The sequence below is a fragment of the Penaeus chinensis genome, chromosome 20, assembly GCF_019202785.1.
Source record: "Penaeus chinensis breed Huanghai No. 1 chromosome 20, ASM1920278v2, whole genome shotgun sequence".
Classification (NCBI taxonomy): Eukaryota; Metazoa; Arthropoda; class Malacostraca; order Decapoda; family Penaeidae; genus Penaeus; species Penaeus chinensis.
This window is the reverse complement of record NC_061838.1, coordinates 15,977,723-15,997,722: the sequence shown is the minus strand read 5'-3', so window position 1 is coordinate 15,997,722 and position 20,000 is coordinate 15,977,723. Positions and strand designations below refer to the sequence as shown.

The window sequence follows — 20,000 nt, the reverse complement described above, 5'->3', positions numbered from 1 at the left end:
CAAACGTGTCTCTGCCGACTATCCGAGATAAGACGCCATAGAACCACGCTCATCACATATTTGGTCGAGGGAGTCAGTCATCACTAAGCGGCATAGACACATGAGGACCTCCCTGCACCCTATCGCATCGACAAGTACAAAAGGTTTATGATCACGGGATTCCCGACCCGACACCTAGGCAACACACAACCCACACCGGAAGGAAACTTATCTATTCGACTACCCGTTCACTGCCAGTTAGCCAAACAAATACACAAAAACAAACGTCCCAATGAGGTAGATCTCTATCCAACCACACCCGGCAAATTACCCGTCCAAACCCCACACCCTCCCACTCCCACACCCACACCCACTCCCCACGACATACACACCACAACACAGTACCTCACACACTCTCTGTCCTCAACATCCACTCAAATCACCTCACTCATCCACTCTCTTCGTCCCGACCTACTCTTCCACAAGTTCCTCTCTCTCCTTCTCAACTCCATCACCTCTTCATACTCGTCTCTCCGTCCCATCTCAGGTCCGTCTCTACGTCTTATTTCTCACTCGCTAATCACTGCTCAACAAACTTTCTCCTCTCTTTCTCTTTTTCTCTTCTCTCATCTCTTCTCTCTCTCTCTCTGTCTGTCTCTCTCTCCTCTCTGTCTGTCTCTCTCACACTACTGTCTGTCCTCTCCTTCGTCATCTAAATCTCATCCTCACTCTCTCTCGTCTCCTCTCTCTCTCTCTCTCTACCTCTCGCTCTCTCTCTACTCTCCTTCGTCGTTCATCATCTGTCACATCACTCTGTCTCTTCTCTCTCTCTCTCTCCGTCTCTCTTCACTCTCTCACTCTCTCTCCAAATCTCTCTCTCTCACTCTGTACTCTTCTCTCTCAAACTCCATCTCTATCTCTCTCTCGTCTCACTCTTCCTCGCTTATGATATACCAAGTTTCTAGTAATTAATTGAAATTCCACTGCTCTCTCAGGTCCAATGGCTGATGGATAATTATGAGACGGCAGAAGGTGTTAGTTTGCCACGATCAACTTTATACAACCACTACCTCCGCCACTGTGCAGATCACAAATTAGATCCAGTTAATGCTGCTTCCTTCGGTAAACTTATTCGTAGTGTATTTCTAATGACTTCGACTGCGACCCATTGGACATTTAGGTATGAATAGATTTCCCTTCCCCCCCCCCCTTATTCTCCACATGCCATCGATTTTCTTAGGTTGATCATTTTTGATTATGCTATAATCATCATAGATATTTATATTTATATATTATTTAAATAACAAAAGTATATTAAATAATAAATTATATATAGTATTATATATGTATACAAATAATTGTGTATAATTCACACATGAATGGTGTGTGGGTGAATATAAATATATATATATAAATATATATATATATAAAACTATATATATATAAATATATCTCTCCTCTCTCCTCCCCCCCTCCCTCCCTCCCTCCCTCCTTCCCATCCCATCCCATCCCTCCCTCCCTCCCTCTCTCCCTCGCTCCCTCTTCCTCTCTCTCTCTCTCTCTCTCTCTCTCTTCTCTCATCTCCTCCTCCTCTCTCTCTTCTCTCTCCCACCCCCCTCCCTCCTCCCTCTCTCTCACTCCCCTCTCCCTCTCTCCTCTCTCTCTCCTCTCTCTCTCTCGTCCCCTCTTCCCTCTCTCTCTCCCCCTCTCCCTCTCTCCTCTTCTCCCTCCCTCCCTCTCCCTCCCTCCACCCTCTGTCTCTCTCTCTCCTCCTCTCTCTCCTCTCCTCTCTCTCTCTCTCCTCCTCTTCTCTCTCTCAATCTCCCCTCCCTCTTCTCTCACTCCCACTTCCCTCTCTCTCACTCCCTCTCGCTACCTCTCCCTCCCTCTCCCTCTCCCTCACTTCCTCTCTTCCCTCTTTCCCCTCTTCCTATCTCTTCACTCTCTCCCCTCTCCCTCTCCTCCCTCTCCCTCCCTCTTCACTCCCTCCCTCCCTCTCCCCCACTCCCTCTCCATCTCCCTCTCTGTCTCTCACTCTCTTCTCTCCCTCCTCAGTCTCTCTTCTCTCTCTCTCCTTCTCCCTCTCACTCTCTCTCACTCTCTCTCTCTCTTCCTCTCTCTCTCTCTTCTCTCTCTCTCTCTCTCTTTCTTCTTTCTCTCTCACTCTCTCTCTCTCGTCTGTCCTGTTCTGTCTCCTCTCTCTCTGTCTGCTCACTCTCTCTCTGTCTGTCTATCTCTCTCTCTCTCTCTCTCTCTTCTCTCTCTCTCTCTCTCTCTTCTCCTCTCTCTCTCTCTCTCACATCTCGTCCTCTCTCTCTGTCTCTCTCTCTCTCTCTCTCTCTCTCTCTCTCTCTCGCTCTCCATCCTCTCTCATCTCACTCTCTCACTCTCTCTCTCTCCCTCTATCTCTCTCTATCTCTCCTCTCTCTCTCTCTCTCCGCTTTGAAATACCACGGTTTCTAGGATTAATTGAAAATTCCCGCACTCTCAGGTCCAATGGCTGTGATAAATTATGAACGGCAGAAGGTTTAGTTTCCACGATCAACTTATACAACCACTAACCTCGCGCCACTGTGCAGATCACAATAGATCCAGTTAAGCCTGGCTTCCTTCGGTACACTTATTCGTAGTGTATTCTTTCTAGACTTCGGACTCGACGCCATGGTAACAAGTATGTAATAGATAGTTCCCCCCCCCCCTTATTCTCACATTCCATCGATTTCTTAGGTTTATCATTTTGAATTTATGCTATAATCATAAAAGATTATGGTTATATTATATATATTTGATAATACATAAGTATATTATATATATGTATAAATATATTATATTAACAAATATATGTGTATAGATCACACAAGTATGTGTGTGGGTGTATAATATATATATAATATATATAAATATATATATATATATAAATATATATATATATATAAATCCACTCTACTCTCTCCCTCCCTCCCTCCCTCCCTCCTCCCTCCCTCCTCTCCCACCCTCCCCTCCCTCCCCCCCTTCCCTCCCACCCTCCCCTCCCTCCCTCTCCCTCCCTTCTTCCCTCTCTCCATCTCTCATGTCTCTCCTCTCTCTCTCCCTCCCACCCTCTTCCCTCCTCCCTCCCCTCCCTCCCTCCCACCCTCTCTCTCTCTCTCCATCTCTCCCTCTCTCACCTCTCCCTCTCCCTCTCCCTCTCCTCTCTCTCTCTCCGTCCTCTCGTCCTCTCTCTCTCCACACTCTCACTCTCTCTCTCTATGATACTATGTATATATATATGTTTAATATCAGTATATTAAGATGTATATATATGTTATATATATATATGTCTATATATATACATATATATATACATACGTATATTATGATATATGTATATATATATGTATATATATGTAATAGTATATATAGATGTATAATATATAAAATGAATGTAATATTATATATAATTATAATATGTAATATATATGTATATATATGTATATAGTATGTATATTTGTTAATATGTAATATATATGTATGTATAATATACTATAATTATATGTAATATATATATAGTATATGTATATATAGTTATGTGTTATATAGTTGTATATGTATATATGTATTTATGTTTATGTATATATATAATAATGTATAAGTGATTATATATATATATGTATAGTTTGTAAATAATATGTATATGTATATATATAATATAAATGTAAATATTAATATAAATCTACATACACATACACATACAAAACACACACACAACACTCTTGTATAGAAAGATATTCATTCTCATTCATAATAGCCTTTTATGTACCTTTTCTTTGAAAAAATATATATATATAAATGGATAATTGTGTATATGTATATAATTTATTATTTATATATATGTGTGTGTGTGTTTGTGTGGTGGTGTTGTGTGTGTGAATGAGCGTGTGTGTGTGTGTGTATGTGTGTGTGTGTGTGAGTGTGTGTTGTGTGGTGGTGTGGTGTGTGGTGTTGTGGTATGTGTGTGTGTGTGTGTATATGAATATATATATATATATAAATATATATCGCATAAGATATAAATAAATATATATATGCATAATATATATATATAAATATATACTAATAATATGTATGGTAGATATATAATAAAAAGTATATTTATAACATACACACACACACATATGGAAGTATAGTGTGTAATATATATAGTATAAATATATATATATATATAACACAAATATATGTGTGTAGATTATAGATATGAATATATAAAATATATTTATGAATATAAATATAATATATTGTATATATATATATTTATGTGTAAATATATATATATATATAATACACACGACACAAATATATATGTGAAGTAATATATTGAATATATATATACATATATTATATATATATAAATAAATATTGAAACTATAAATGTTGGTTTTATAAATGTGTGTGTAAATAAGGATATATGTGTTATATATAAGAGCATATATAAATATAAATATTCACAACCACATACATTTAATATCACATACATATATCGAAAAAATAATATTAATACATATATATATTTATATACATACATATATATAATGTATATATACATATACATAAACAATATACAGAATACATAAACATACACATACACTCGTTGATAGTGGAAGGCACAATCATCTCATTCATACCTTATATGTACTTTCATAATAAATATATATATACTATATGGATATTGTAGTGTGTGTGTATAAAAAGAAAATAAATATTATATATATAATATAAAAATAATAATATATATAATATAATATAAAAAAATAATTTATAAAATATATATATAAGATATATATAATAATATATATCTACTAAGATATATAATATATATATATATAAATATATATTTATATAAATATATATATAATTATATATAATATATAATAATATATATATATAATCACATTCACACGACAACACACATATGGAAGTATATGTGTGTAATATATATAGTATATATATATATATAATAAATTTAATAATATAAACAAATATATGAGTGGTAATAAATTATATGAATAAATATATATATTTTTATTAAATGAATATATATATATATATGATATACATATTATGTGTTATATATATATATATATATAATATACACACCCAAATATAAATGTAGAAGAAATATATGAATATATTATATACATATATAATAAAATACTATATAAATTGTATATATAAAATGTGTTTATAAATGTGTGTGTATATATGATATATGAGTTATTATCTACAATATATACATATATATATTCATTATACACATACATTTATATACATACATATATATACATATATATTTATACATATATATATTTATAATACATACATATAAATAAATATATTATATTCATATACAAAAACATATACATATACATACACATACTCTCCTTGTATAGTGAAAACATTCATTCCTCATTCATACCTTTTGTACTTTCAATATATATATATTATATATATATATATATAGTGGATAATTGTGTGGGTGTAATAAATAAATATATATATATAATATATATTAATAATATATATATAATATCTATAAATAATATTATATATAATTTAAATTTATATAAATATATAATATAATATATAACTATCATAAAATAATATAAAATATAATAATAAATATGTATATAATATATATATAATAAATATATAATAAATATATAATATATATATACTATATATATAAATTTATATATAATATATATAATAAAACCACATTCACACACACACACATAATAAGTATATGTCTTTTAAAATGTGATAAATTTAATATATATAAATATATATATATAAATAATTTTATTATATATATTAATATATAAATATATAATATTATATAATATATATATATAATAATATATATACACATTCACCATTGTTATTTATAATATATTATATATATATAATATATATAGATTACACACATCATATTAACTATATATAAATATATAAAATTATAAAATACAATATAAATAAATAAATATAAATATAAATAAAATAATAAAGATAATCAAACTATAAAATATAATATAATTAAATATAAAAATATAATGTATATATATACAAATTACATTTCAAGTATAAGTATAAACCATCTACATAATTATATCAGAATTGATATTTAATTAAAATGTAGATTAGTAAAAGAGCCAAGCATTATGTGATATTACAACTTTCAGTTCTAGTAACATAGCAACAAACGAACGCCAAGCATCCCCCATTAGCTACACAAAAAATCACCAATGTGATAAGCGACTTCAACATAGAGCCCTCAAAATCAATAAATTTGCCTTAGTCTAAGGAATAATTAAGTGCACGAGCCTTTTTGTTATCAACAATGACAACATCTAACTCATAGATGCCTTAGTAGTGTTATTATTACTATGCATTATATCTAATAACCACAAAATCTATCTTACAACACACACACACAAATACAGAACATGCAACACAAACACACAGACACACACACACACACCCACACACCCACACACCCACCCACACACACAATCAACAAACACAAACACAACACCACACACAAAGACCAACACACACACATACACACAAACAAACATACACAAACCCACAAGAAACATATCCACACACACACACGCACACCCAACACACAGCCACACACAACACGACTATACACACACACCCACCACAAACCAAGCAGCAAACCAACACACACAAAACCCACAAAGAACAACACACATGCTAGATCACAACTAACACACTACAACACCGACAACAACAATCTAACACAACCACACTTACACTCACATCTACACATACACACAGAACACGTACACCACAAGGATAACGTAACACACACTACCACACACACAACCACCACCTCAGATCTACAACCACACACAAAAACTAACAACACAACACAACCCATCTACACTCCACCCAAAAGCTGCACTAGGCGACAACGAACAGCAACAAACACACACAAAACACACGAGACCCAGTGACATAACAAACACACAAAACACATACAAAAATACACATGACACACACCACACAATAACCCACACAACGAAGACAAAAACAAACAAAATTCAAACAAACATACCCACACAACCAACCAAGGACACACATACATTACACACACAAACCCATACAAAACAAACACACAAACACATAAACAAAATCAAGATAACACCCGCCACAAAAAGAAAAAACACCACACACAAAACACCCCACACCTTATGAAATATATATATTATACTACGGGTTTATATATATTTATAATACATATATATACATACAATAAATGTAATATAATAAATCTTTGTGTTTTTTTTGTTGCTGTGTGTATGTATGTAATATGAAAATTATGATTTGTATGTATTAATATATTGGTGGGTTTTTATTTTAAAATATATACTATGTAAATTATGTATTAGCAAATATGTTTTATATTATTATATCTTTTAAAGTATAAAGTATTTGTATGATATATTTATCTGATATAAAAACTATGTATAATTGTATATAATATAATATATAAATGATGTTGTTTATTCCAAGTCACATGAAAAATTTTTATGAAAATATTATACTCCAAAAAAAACATTCTTTTTTAAATATTTTAAAAATTTTTTATTTACAACTATTAAGGCATTCCATAAAGGGACTTTCATTTTTGTCCTTTTTCCCCACCCTGCCTGCTGCCTGGGCTGCACTGGTGTTTTGTGGGGCCACCCATTAAACATGGCCATACTCTTTCACCCCAAAAAATTTGCCTTAATGATCAGGGTGGTGGGTCAAAGTACTGTTAGGGGGGCAACAGTCCTGCTCTCGATGCGATTTCAGGCCAATTTCCCCCTCAAAACAAAAATTTTCCTCAACATAAGATTCCTTTCCCTTTTTCATACCCAAAACCTTAAAAAAATTCTTGCTAGAACTTGGGGAATGTTTCACCATGTCCCCTTGTAACTATTTTAGTCAATCATTTTTTATTTCCTTTTCCTAATTCGGGGGTGGAAAATTCCCTTTTAAAATATCATTCCTCTCTCCCCCTCTCCCGTTTAGCTCAAATAAAATTTTAAAATCCCTTATTTCCCTTTTCTTTTAACTAATTTAATTTAATTTTTTTTCTCTCTCTCTCTTTCCTTTCCCCCTTTTCCTCTCCCCCTCCCTTCCTTCTCCCTCTCCCTCTCCCTCTATTTTTTTCCCCCTTTTCTCTCTCTTTTTTTTTTCCCTTTTCTTTCTCTCTTTAACTCTCCCTCACTCTTAAGCTTCTCCGCTGTCTCTCTCTCTCCCTCTCTCACTCATTCTCCTCTCCCTCTCTCCTCCTCTCTCTCTCTCTCTCTCCTCTGTCTCCTTCTCTCTTCTCTCTCTCTCTGTCTCTCTTCTCTTCCTCTACTCTCCATCTCTCTCTCTCTCTCCCTCCTCACTCCTCGCTTCTCTCTCTCTCTCTCTCTCACTGTCTCTTTTCTCTTTTTTCTCTCTTCTCTCCTCTCTTCTCTCTCTCTCTTCCCCTCTTCTCTCTTCTCGCCCTCTCTCCTCTCTCCCTTATTCTCTCTCTCTCTCGTTCTCTCTCCTTCTCTCTCCTCTCTCTCTCTCTCTCTCTCTCTATCGTCTTCTCTCTCTTCCTCTCTCCCCCCTCTCTGCCCTCTCTCCTCTCTCTATCTCCTTCTCTCTCTCTCGCTTTCTCTTCTCTCTCTCTCTCTTTTCTCTCCGTCTTCTCCTCAACCTCTCTCTCTCCTTCGTCATCTCTTTTCTCTCTCTCTCCTCTCTCTCTCATCCCTCTCTCTCCTCTCCCCTTGGTTTCCTCGTCTTCCCCTGTCTCTCTGCCTCTCTCCTTTTCCCTCTCTTCTCTCTGTGTCTCCCCTAAATCTCTCTCTCATCGTCATCTCTCATCCCTCTCTCTTCTTCCTCTCTCCCCAACCTCGTCTCTCTCTCTCTCCACTCTCTCTCTCTTCTCTTTCCTCATTCCCTTCTCCCTCCTCCCTTCTCTCTCCCCTCCCTCCCAATCTCTCTCTCTCTCCTCTCCCTCTCCTCCTCCCTCACTCTCCCTCACCCTCCCCTCTTCCCTCTCCCCTCTCCCTCCTCCCCCTCTCCCCCTCTCCACCCCTCCCTTCCCTCTCTTCCCTCCCTTTTTTTTTTCTCTCTCTCTCCCCTCATCTCATTCCTCTCTCTGTCCATCTCTCTCTCTCTCTCTTCTCTCTCTCTTCTCTCTCTCAGTCTTCACTCTCCATCCTCTCTCTCCTCTCTTGGCTCCTCTCTCTCTCTCACCCCTCTCCCCTTTTCTCTCTCTCCTCCCTCTCTCATCGCTCTCTCCTCTCTCCCCTCTCCTCCTCTCCTCCCCTTCCCTCCCCCCCTTCCCTCCCCTCCTCCCTCCCTCTCTCACTCTCTCTCTCTCCTCTATCCTCCTCATCTCTCTCCTCTCTCTATCCCTCCCCTCCCTCTCTCTCTCTCTCAAACCACTGATCCTCCCCTCTTCCTCTCTTTCCCTCTCTCTTTATCCTCTCAACTTCATCTCTCCTCTCACGTCTTCCCATCTCTCCTCTCTCTCCTACCCCCACATCCCTCTCTCTCACTCCCTCTCCCTCTCCCTCCTCTCACTCCCTCCCCACCTCCCCTCCCTCTCCCTCCCCTCTCTCCTTCTCTTCTCAACTCTCTCTCTCCCTCCTCCTCCATCCGCTTCTCTCCTCTAAATCACCTCTCTCTTCTCTCTCGCTCTCTCTCCTCTCTCTCTCTCCCTTCATCTCTCTCATCTCTCTCCTCATCTCTCCTCTCTCTCTCTCACTCTCCTTCTCTCTCTCTCACTGCTCTCTCTCTCCATCTCTCCTCTCTCCTCTCCACTGTTCCCTCCCCCTCTCTCCCCGCTCACATCTCTCTCTCTCTCCCATCTCGACTCTCTCTCTCTCTTCTCTCTCCCTTCCTCTCCTCCTCTCTCTCTCTCTCCTGTCTCTCTCTCTCTCTCTCCACTCTCTCTCCGCTCTCTCCTTCTCTCCCTCTCTCTCTCTCTCTCCTCTCTCTCTCTCTCTCTCTCCTCTCTTCTCTCTCATCTCTCTCTCCTCCCTCCTCTCTCTTCCTCCTCTCCCTCTCTCGACCTCTCTCTCTCTCTCATCAACCCCCCCCCCTTCCAGTCCTCTCGCTCTACTCCCAATCTATTTCCATCCCGTTGCTCCCTCGCTTCTCAACAAATGTCCTCCTTCAAAATCAGCCCCTCGTCCGGGAAATATCTCGGCGCAGACTCTCATCTCTACTCACGACACCTTTCGACTCCATCGTCTCCCACATAACCAATCTCATCATCGTCCACGCCCTCCCACCAACCTCCCCACCACATACAATCACCTCTCCTGCATTCCACACATCCCATACCTTGTCACTCCCATAACTCTCGTCATCTCACCTCTCCATCACAGCTCATCATCAATGCCTCTCCGTCCGAAAAACACCATCCCAGATCGCCCAGCCTCGCTGAGGCCGTCACACTCTTTCCCTCTACACCGTCCTAATCACTTCGCACTCTCCCACAACTCCACTCAGCCTCACTCCCGACTCGGGGCCATCTTCCGACCCAGAGCATCACTCGTCGCTCTCCCACCACCCTAGACCCATCAGCGTCCTCCATGTATATACTCACCCAATGCAGGGTCTCTCCCAATCTCGTCTCCTCTCATAATCTCTTCGTCTCTCTCAAAATCAACCTCTCGACTCCTCGTCCATCTCCATACTCCATCCAAACAGTCTCATCAGTCGCATTCCATCTCTTCAAACTTTCCTCACTCAAGCTCATCCTCTCCCTCTTAAAACGTGCCTCTTCATCTATTTCATAACTCCTCATTCTAATCCGCTTCTTCCAAGTTCGTTCTGATATTCAAGCTCGAGTCATCTCCATGTCCCTCTTTCGAACTCTCATCTTCCAAAACATTCTCGCTCCATCAACGGTCATCAAACCTTTCGTCGCCTAACTCCCAACCTCGAATTTACTCCTCGTCGCCACGAAAGCTCTCACAATCCCTCGCCTCTCCCCCCTCACCCCCTCACTCGCCTCCTCATCCCATCTCTCTCTCCCTCTCTCCCAGTTCCACCTCCCTCCTCCACATCCCCTTAACCCATCTCGTCCGAGTCTCACTGAGATCAACATCCTCTTCCTCTCCCAATCTCTCGAATCTCCCTCACCGTCCTCCACTCACTCGCTCCACTCCCAATCCCTCCACTCGCTTCAGTCTCCTCTCTTCAGCCTTCTCAGTCCATCTCATAATATCCACTGCTTGCTTGTCGTCCCTCAACCGTTCTCCTCCTTTATCTCCTCCTTCCCAACTTCTCCCTCTCATCTCATCAAGCTCTCCAACCTCATCCATCTCCTCTATCCCCATTCGAGCTCCGCCTCTCACCCCCTCTTCTCCATTCGTCCGAACTCTCCTCCACTCTCCCTCTCCCCATCAACTCCGACCCTCATAATCCCCTCCAATCTCACTCTCATCATCTTCCCCCTCTCACTCTCCCACACCAACCGCCCGGATAGCGTCTCCTCCGTGATCAACCGCATTCACTATCATCACTCCTTCTCTCTCTCCAAACCGCGCAGTCCCGATCTCGCGCCATCACATCTCTCTCTCCTTACACGCGCTCATCACAACCTTCTTTCTCCACCCGCCTCTCTCTCTCTCACTTCCCTCAACCCCTCTGGCACCCCTCATCGACTTATCCTCCTCTCTCCTCCTCTGTCATCTCTCGACTACCCCATCTCCGCCTCATCTCAATCTCTACGGACGGTTCTCATTCTCCCATCTCCTCTCTCCATCTCTCTCTGGTCCGAATCTTCTCAATACCCCCCTCGTTCCTCTCCTACTATCCCCCGTTCTCTCTCCCACTCACCCACCTCACCTCAATCCTCCATTACTCTCTCTCCGCTCAAAACATTCTCTTCATTCCTACTATACCAGGCTACCCTCGATCCGCCCTCCCATCATCTCATCCACACACCCGCTTCTCAGCATCACATCAGCTGCCCTTCCGCATAGCTCCGTCCTTCTCGCTCTCCAGCTCCCCGCTCTCCTCGGACTCTCTCCGACTCCTCTCTCGCGCTCATTCCGTACCCCCTCTCCTGTATCATCTCACCTGGGCCACTCCTTAGATCCTCTTCTCTGCTCATCACACACCCTCCTCAAGCTTCGTCGCAGTCCACAGCATCTTCCTCCGCGGACAGTCATCTCTAATCTCTCACTCATCCTCCTCTCTCCAACGTAGCTCTCTACCCCCTCGCACCTCTCCATCTCTCCTCCTCTCTCGTCCTGCACTTCCGGTCTCATCTCACTCCACCAACGCTCCAGACTCCTCTCCCTCCCAATCCATCGTGCCTCTCCATCTCGCCTCACTCCTTCCTCGTCACTCTCCTCTCTCGTCAGGCTGTCTCGCCTCGTTCCTCTACAATCTCTACTAGGGTCTCTCTCCGAGACCACCCTCGTCCTCACGCGTCTCAACTCTCCCCCTCAGATCGTTTCGCCTCTTCACACGCAACCTTACTCTCGGACTCCTCACTCCCCCATCGCTCTCCCTCTCTCTCTCATGTATCTTACAAGTCACCTTCTCATTAATATTAATTTCAATCTCTCTTAAGTCTCCCGTTTTTTTATATATCTTTCCCTCGTTCCTTTTCCTCCTCTCAACACTCTCTGAGCCTCTCTCTCTTCTCCTCTCTCAACCCCGCTCGCGCGATCTCCTATCCGCTCTCAGCTCGCCGTCCCACTCTCTCGATCTCCTCTTCTCGAGTACTCTTCTCATCCTCGAACTCTTTTTCTCCTCAATTCATCTCCCATCCTCTACTCTCTCTCTCAAATCTCGTTCTCTCACTCTCTCTGTCTCTCCAATCTCGTCCCTCTCTTCATCCCTCTCACACTCTCGACCTCTTCTCCTCCACACTCTCCCTTCTTACACTCATCCCTCGCTCCCCTATCTCCCCCCTCCTCTCTCTCCAGTCTCATCTCCGTCAATCCCTCTCTCTCTCTACTCTCTTTCGCGTCCTCTATCTCTCATCTACTCTCCTCAACTCGGCTAAATCTCTCACATACTACTATCTTCACCACCATCTCGTCTCGCTCCCCCTCATCGATTCTCTTTCTCTCTTCTCTAGCCATCGCTCGTCTCATCGGCACCTCGAGATCTCTCTCTCCACCCCTTCAAATACCTGTTCCGTCTTCGCTCTCTCAATCCAAACTCATCATCTCTACTCTCCTTCGTCTTCTCTCCTCTCACTCTTGGAAGCGTCTCCCTCTAGTTCTCAACTCCCTCTTCAATCCACTCCAGCCTCTCTCACTCTACTGTCTCCTCACCGGTCCCTCTCATCTTCCACGTCCTCCTCGACTCTACCATCACCTCTCGTCTACTCCGTCTCCTTGGTCTTCTTCTCGCTCTACGTCTACTCTCGCTCCAATCTCTCAAAATCTCTCATCTCTTCATCACAGCTCCTCAACATCCTCTCTCTTCTCTCTCCATAACCCCCCCCCTCGTTCTCGAGCACTCACTCCCCGTCTCTCCTCTCCCTCTCTCCAGCTCTCTCGTCTATTCTCGTCTTGCTCCTCGGCCCTCCCGCTACTCATTATCCCTCTCGTCTCCAGCTCTTCTCACAATCATTTACCCCATCTCATCAATCTCACGCCCCTCTATCCCTCAATCTATCTCTCTGTCGCTCCTCCGAAAGTCATCTCTCCCCACAGCCTCTCTCCTCTCTCTCCCAACGCCCCTACTCTCTGTTCTCTCCTCTCTCCCTTGTCCTCTCAGTCATCCACTCTCCTTCTCTCTTCCTCTCGCTCGACCTCCCTCTTCTCACCTCACCGTCGTCTCTCTTTCATCCTCTCTCATTCTCTACTCCTCGCTCTCACCCTCCGTCCTTCCCTCGTGCTCTCAAAGTCTCTCTCCACCAAGCTCCTCCCTCCTCCTCTCGTTAAGTTCCACTCTCTCAATCTCCTCTCTCCACGCGACTCCTCGTCCGCTCTCACTCAGCACATCACCTATAGAATCCAAGACCTACCGAGTCCCTCATCCCCCCTACCACTCTCACCTTCCACACCTCCCGTCTCACTCCTCTCATGGACTACCCTGCTAGCCTCTTCGTTCTCATCTCCCCCTCTCTTCTCATCCCGCGCCGTCACTCCACTTTCTTCTCATGGCTATGCTCATCCTTCTCGCTCGTCTCTCTCACCTCACTCGATACTGCCTTCTCCTCTCTCTCGCCCCGTCTCCAACTCTCTCTACTCTCCTCCTCAATCCTCCTCTCCTCTCCATTCTCTCTCTCTACTCCCCCTCGTCTCACTTCTCGGCCTCTCCGTCATCTCCCTCATCTATCCCTCCCCCGCTGCGCCGACCCACTCTCAAATCCAATCACTATCTCTCGATACTCCTCCTCTCCCCTCTTTCTTCACGTCTCAATCTCTCTAACCTCCCTCCCGGTCATCTACTTCTCTCGTCTTCCCACTCTCCGAATTGCTCTCTTCTCCTCTCGTAACAAACTCTGACAGTCCTACATCTCGTCAAGCATTCCCCTCCTTCTCTCCTTCTCTCTCTATGTCTCTCTCTCGACTCACCCGTCATCCCAATCTTAGTCACGTCTCGCCCCTTCCCCTCTCCTCATCTTTACTCACCCTCTCATCTCGAACTCTCTCTCACTCCTCTCTCCCCTCACTCCTCAATCTCCCTCTCTCCTCACTCGCCCGCTCCTCTACCTCCTCTCTCATCTCAGCACGCGGATCAATTCCCCTCCACTCCTCTCTCTCAAGATCATGTTCTCCCTCCTGCACTCTCGTCCCAGACGTCCAACTCACTATCATCCATACTCGTCTCATATCGATCTCCCTCTGTCTCTCTCCACATCCTCTATACAATCTTCTCTCCTCAGACGCTCTCAATTACGGCAACGGGTCTCCCCTCTCTGGGTACATCTTCAACTCTCTCAGACATCTCTCATCACATCATCATCGTCCAATCCGAGTCTACATTTCTACGTACTCTCGCTCTCTTGATCTCAGGTCTCCCCCATCACCTCAACCATCACCTCCTCAGACACACTCCATCATCTCTTCTCATAATCTCGATTGCTCATCCATCTTTTAATATTGTCTCTCTTATCTTTTTTAATTATTGATATATCTTGACGTTATCTTTATTCTTTATTGACTTTTTGTTATTATCACTTGTTTTTATGCTCCAAATCCTCTTTGCTAATTATTTTGGTTTGCGTTCTCGCTATATATTCTTTAGTAACTTATTTTAATCTTTCCATTTTTCCTTACTTTTTTCTTGATTCTTCTTTCTCTATCTTGTCTTATTGATCTAACTTATGAAGTCTTTCCTCTTTGCTTCTCTCTCTCTCTCCTTCAATCTCTCTCTCGCTCCATCGTGGTTCATGTCTCTCTCCGTCTCTCTGTCTGTCTCGTCTCTCTCGTCTGTCTGTCGCTGTCTCTCTCTCTCCTCTCTCCTCCGTCGGTCTCTGTCCATCTCACTCTCCGCCCCCCCACTCCTCCTACTCTGTTTCCTCCTCTCATCTCTCTCCGTCATCCCCCCTCTCTCTCTCTCCTCTCGTCAACAAAAGTCGCTCTCTCCTCTCTGTCACTCCTCCTCTGTCTCTCCTCATCTCACCTCTCCTCACTCTCATCATCTCAACATTCTCTCTCTCTATTCTCCGACTTCTTCTCTCCTCTACGCTGCTCTCTCTCTCCGTCTCTCCTCTCTTCAACTCACCATCACTCTCTCCTCTCTCATCTAATCTTCTCTCTATCTCTTCTCTCTCTCGTCTCTCACTCGCCTTTGATATACCAAGGTTTTCAGGTATTATAAATTGAAAATTCCAACTGCTACTCTCCCGGTCCCAATGGCTGATGGATAATTTATGAGACGGCAGAAGGTGTTAGTCTGCCACGATTCAACTTATTATACAAACCACTACCAGAATGCCTCCGCCACTGGCAGATCACAAATTAGAACCATTTAAAAGTGCAGCTTTAATGCTGTCTATATCCTTCGGTAAACTTATCTTAATTCGTCGAGTGTAAATTTCTAGGACTTATCGGACTCGACGCCCTTGTACAGAGTTACATGTAATAGATTTCCTTCCCCCGCCCCCCATATTCTCACATGCAATCGATTTTTCTTAGGTTATCATTTTTGATTATCTATAATCATACATATATATTTTTATTTATATATATATTTAAACATAATATTTTTATATATGTATATATAATTATATGATATACTAAATATTTGTGTATATATTTCACACACACATGTATGTGTGTGGTGTATATATATATATATATAAATATAATCTATATATAATATAAATAATAAATATATATTATATTATTCTCTCTTCACGTTCTTCTCTCTCATCTTTGATTGCCTCATCCCCACCCTCCCTCACCTCCCCCCCACCCTCCCGTCCTCCCCTCCCTCCCTCCCTCCCCCCTTACCCTCCCTCCCCCCATCCCTCCCTCCCTCCCTCCTCTCTCCCCTATCTATCCACTCTCATTCTCTCCTCTCTCTCTCCCATCCCTCCCTTCCCTCAATAATCCCATCCCTACCCCTCCCTCCCTCCCTCCCTCTCGTCTCTCCCCCTCCCCCCTCTACTCCCTCTCTCACCTCTCCCCTCACTCTCCCTCTCCCTCTCCCTCTCTCTCTCGTCTCTCTCATCGTCATCTATCTCTCTCAGGTCTCATCTCTCTCTCTCTCTCTATTATATATATGTAAAAATATATGTATTATCTGTATATTAATATGTATATATAATGTATAATATAGTAATATATGTCTATATATTATACATATATTATACATACATATATGTATAAATAACAGTATATTATATGAATATATAAGTAGTAATATATATGTATATAGATAATATATGTATGTATATATAAATATTTATTTATATGTAATATATGAGTATTAATATGTATATATATATGTAATATAAGTATATATAATGTAAATAAATATGTAAATGTTATGTATATATAAGGTTAATAGGAATATATAAATATGTAGATGAAATATAAGTATGGTGTAATATATAGATATGTAAAATATGGTATTTATTTTATAGTATATATATATATGTATATGTGTTATAAATATAAATGTTTATTGTGTATATAAATTATGTAATGTATATATATAATATAAAGGTAAATAATTTAATAAAAATATACATACACATACACATACACACACACACACATCCTCTTGTATTGGAAAGATATTCATACTCATTCATACCTTTTATGTACTTTCCATTTATATATATATAAATACTATAAAGGGCTAATTGTGTATATGTATAATAATTTTATTTATTTATATATAGGGTGTGTGTGTGTTTGTGTGTGTGTGTGGTGTGTGTGTATGTGCGTGTGTGGTGTGTGTATGTGTGTGGGGGTGGTGTGTGTGTGTGTGTGTGTGTGTGTGTGTGGTGTGTGTGTGTGTGCGCTGCCAGGCAGCGCGGTGTGGGTGTGTGTGTTGTGGTGCGTGCGAGCGTGCGGTCGTGCGTGTGTGTGTGTGTTTGGGTTGTTGGTGTGTGTGTGTGTGTGTGTGTGTGTGTGGTGTGTTGTGTGTGTGTGTGTGTGTGTGTGTGTGTGGTGTACACACACACAAAACACACACACACACACACACACACACACACACACACACACACCACACACACACACACACACACACACACACACACACACACACACACATACACACATGTATGTCTCTCTATCTACCTCTACCTATTTATAATGTCCACAATGATAATAACAGCATCAGTGAAAAAAAAAAATAAAAAAAAAATAAAAGAGAGAGAGAGAGAGAGAGAGAGAGAGAGAGGAGAGAGAGAGAGAGAGAGAGAGAGAGAGAGAGAGAGAGAGAGAGAAAAAAGAAAGAAAGAAAGAAAGATGAAATCAGGTGAGGTCACTAGGTCTACTAATTGTGTGTGAGTGTATGGCGTCACTTCCTTTATCTTCATGACGTCTTTGTGATGTTGCGCACACACACATGCATACACAGGGACATCCACACGCACACGCACACGCACACGCACACGCACACGCACACGCACACGCACACGCACACACACACACACACACACACACACACACACACACACACACACACACACACACACACACACACATGTATGTCTCTCTATTTACCTCTGCCTATTTATAATGTCTGTAATAATAATAACAGCATCAGTGAGAAAAAAAAAAAAAAGAGAGAGAGAGAGAGAGAAGAAGAAAAAAAGAAAGAAAGAAAGAAAGATGAAATTAGGTGAGGTCACTAGGTCTACTAATTTACTCCTAGGTGGCTAACCAGTTGTGTAGACATCTATATGTAGAGTAATTTCACAAAACAAGACTACAGTAAACATTGCATTTTTTGAGCAGCATTCAGTTATTAAGGATTGTTATTAATGCAAAGTTTATTAAGATATAAATGTTGCTTTCATGCCAGAGTGGCATGTTGCACATGGTATACCATGTAGCATGCCATTTGAAAAGAAACATATAGAAATATATGAAATATATGGTGTGACATGTCTCGTATGCCACACCAGGATTTCTCTCTCTTCCTCCTTCCCTTCCTCCCTCCCTCCACCCCTCCCTCCACCCCAACCCCCTACATGCAACCTGCCACCTAGGACTGTGTTGTTAAATTATAATGGAGGTTTCACATCTTGAGTTATTATTAGCCAAGAAATAATGCAATGTGTGTGAGCTCTCATGCACCACTATGCCTCTTCCTGACATTGAACCATTTAACATTATATCTGTACAAGCTGTGGAGAAATACAATTTTTTATATGAGGCATCACCTCAGTACAATAACAATACTCTCCATGTTATTGTTTTGTTTGTAAGGAATAATTTTCCACCTAAGAATTTTCAGCTTATTGTCTCAGTTTTTATTTCAAATTTAATATTTGAGTGATCTCATGCTCAAATTCATTCAAGTTCTACATTTACAAGAATGAAAAAAATATATATATTAATAAAACAAAAACAAAAAAACAAACAGAAGTTCCTCTTCTGCTGTCCAACGAAAACAGGTGTACCAGATGTGAGTGCAACATTGATGTACAGTAGTTTCTGCTCAGGGGTCAACCCAAACTTACCCATCCGACTGTCAGTACAGAGAGAGAAGAGGTTTTTGAACTAATTTGCCTCGCCTTCTGTCCCAAAGTCTTCCACTTTATACCACCAAATGACAGTTAGAAAATTGTCATAAGATTACATAGGACTTCTTATAATAATAACATCATTATCCTCAGATGATGCCATCTTATTAACTGGGTTAAAGTGGTCTAACATGTGCAACCTTGGTCTGAAATCACCATGCCATGTGTCACTTGCCACATGTGATGTGCCATTCTTGAGTGAAAGCTGCCTAAGGTTAACCAATATTTTGATATGATATGTATATGTACACTCAACCCTTTGCTATTGTGCATACCTTAGAAGTTAACATCCATCTCCTAATATGCACCCATGTTTGTAGTCGTGCACAAAATTTGGTGCATTAATTGTTTAGAAATTATGTGGTCCATAATTTCACTTTGATTTAGATAAGTTTTGATTGCTTACATTCTCCCCCTTCATTAGTCATTGATTGTCTACATCTATGGACTCACTACTAAATAAGTATTACAGACGCTAGACAGGATGTGCATGCATGAGTGAATGTTATCAGCAACAGAATACGTTATTGTAAGAGTGAACATAGACTATAATGGCTTCAGGGATGGAAGAACTGAAGCCATGGTGCAACCGGCCTTATCTGGGACCTGTCTCAAGTCCAAGACTGCCTAGGGAACTAACCAAGCCATTCTATTCCAGATCATATTAAATTTCTCACTGACAGTAATATGTAGTCAGTGATCATCTAATGAATTTGTTAAGCATTATTATTGTTCTAACACTAAAAGACAATTTCAAGCTAGTCTAGACACATCAAACCCGTAGAAGTGTCACAGT

The 20,000-nt window shown here is 41.0% G+C and overlaps 1 protein-coding gene across 1 annotated transcript in view; it reads left to right on the top strand.

Annotated features, from left to right (window-relative positions):
- The window catches only part of LOC125035917, a 95,215-nt gene that overhangs the window by 40,659 nt on the left and 34,556 nt on the right, over window positions 1-20,000 (top strand). The window contains exons 12-13 of the mRNA XM_047628228.1: window positions 975-1,159; window positions 10,528-10,612. Coding sequence (XP_047484184.1) covers window positions 975-1,159; window positions 10,528-10,612 — 270 coding nt within the window. The remainder of the gene's footprint in view (window positions 1-974; window positions 1,160-10,527; window positions 10,613-20,000) is intronic.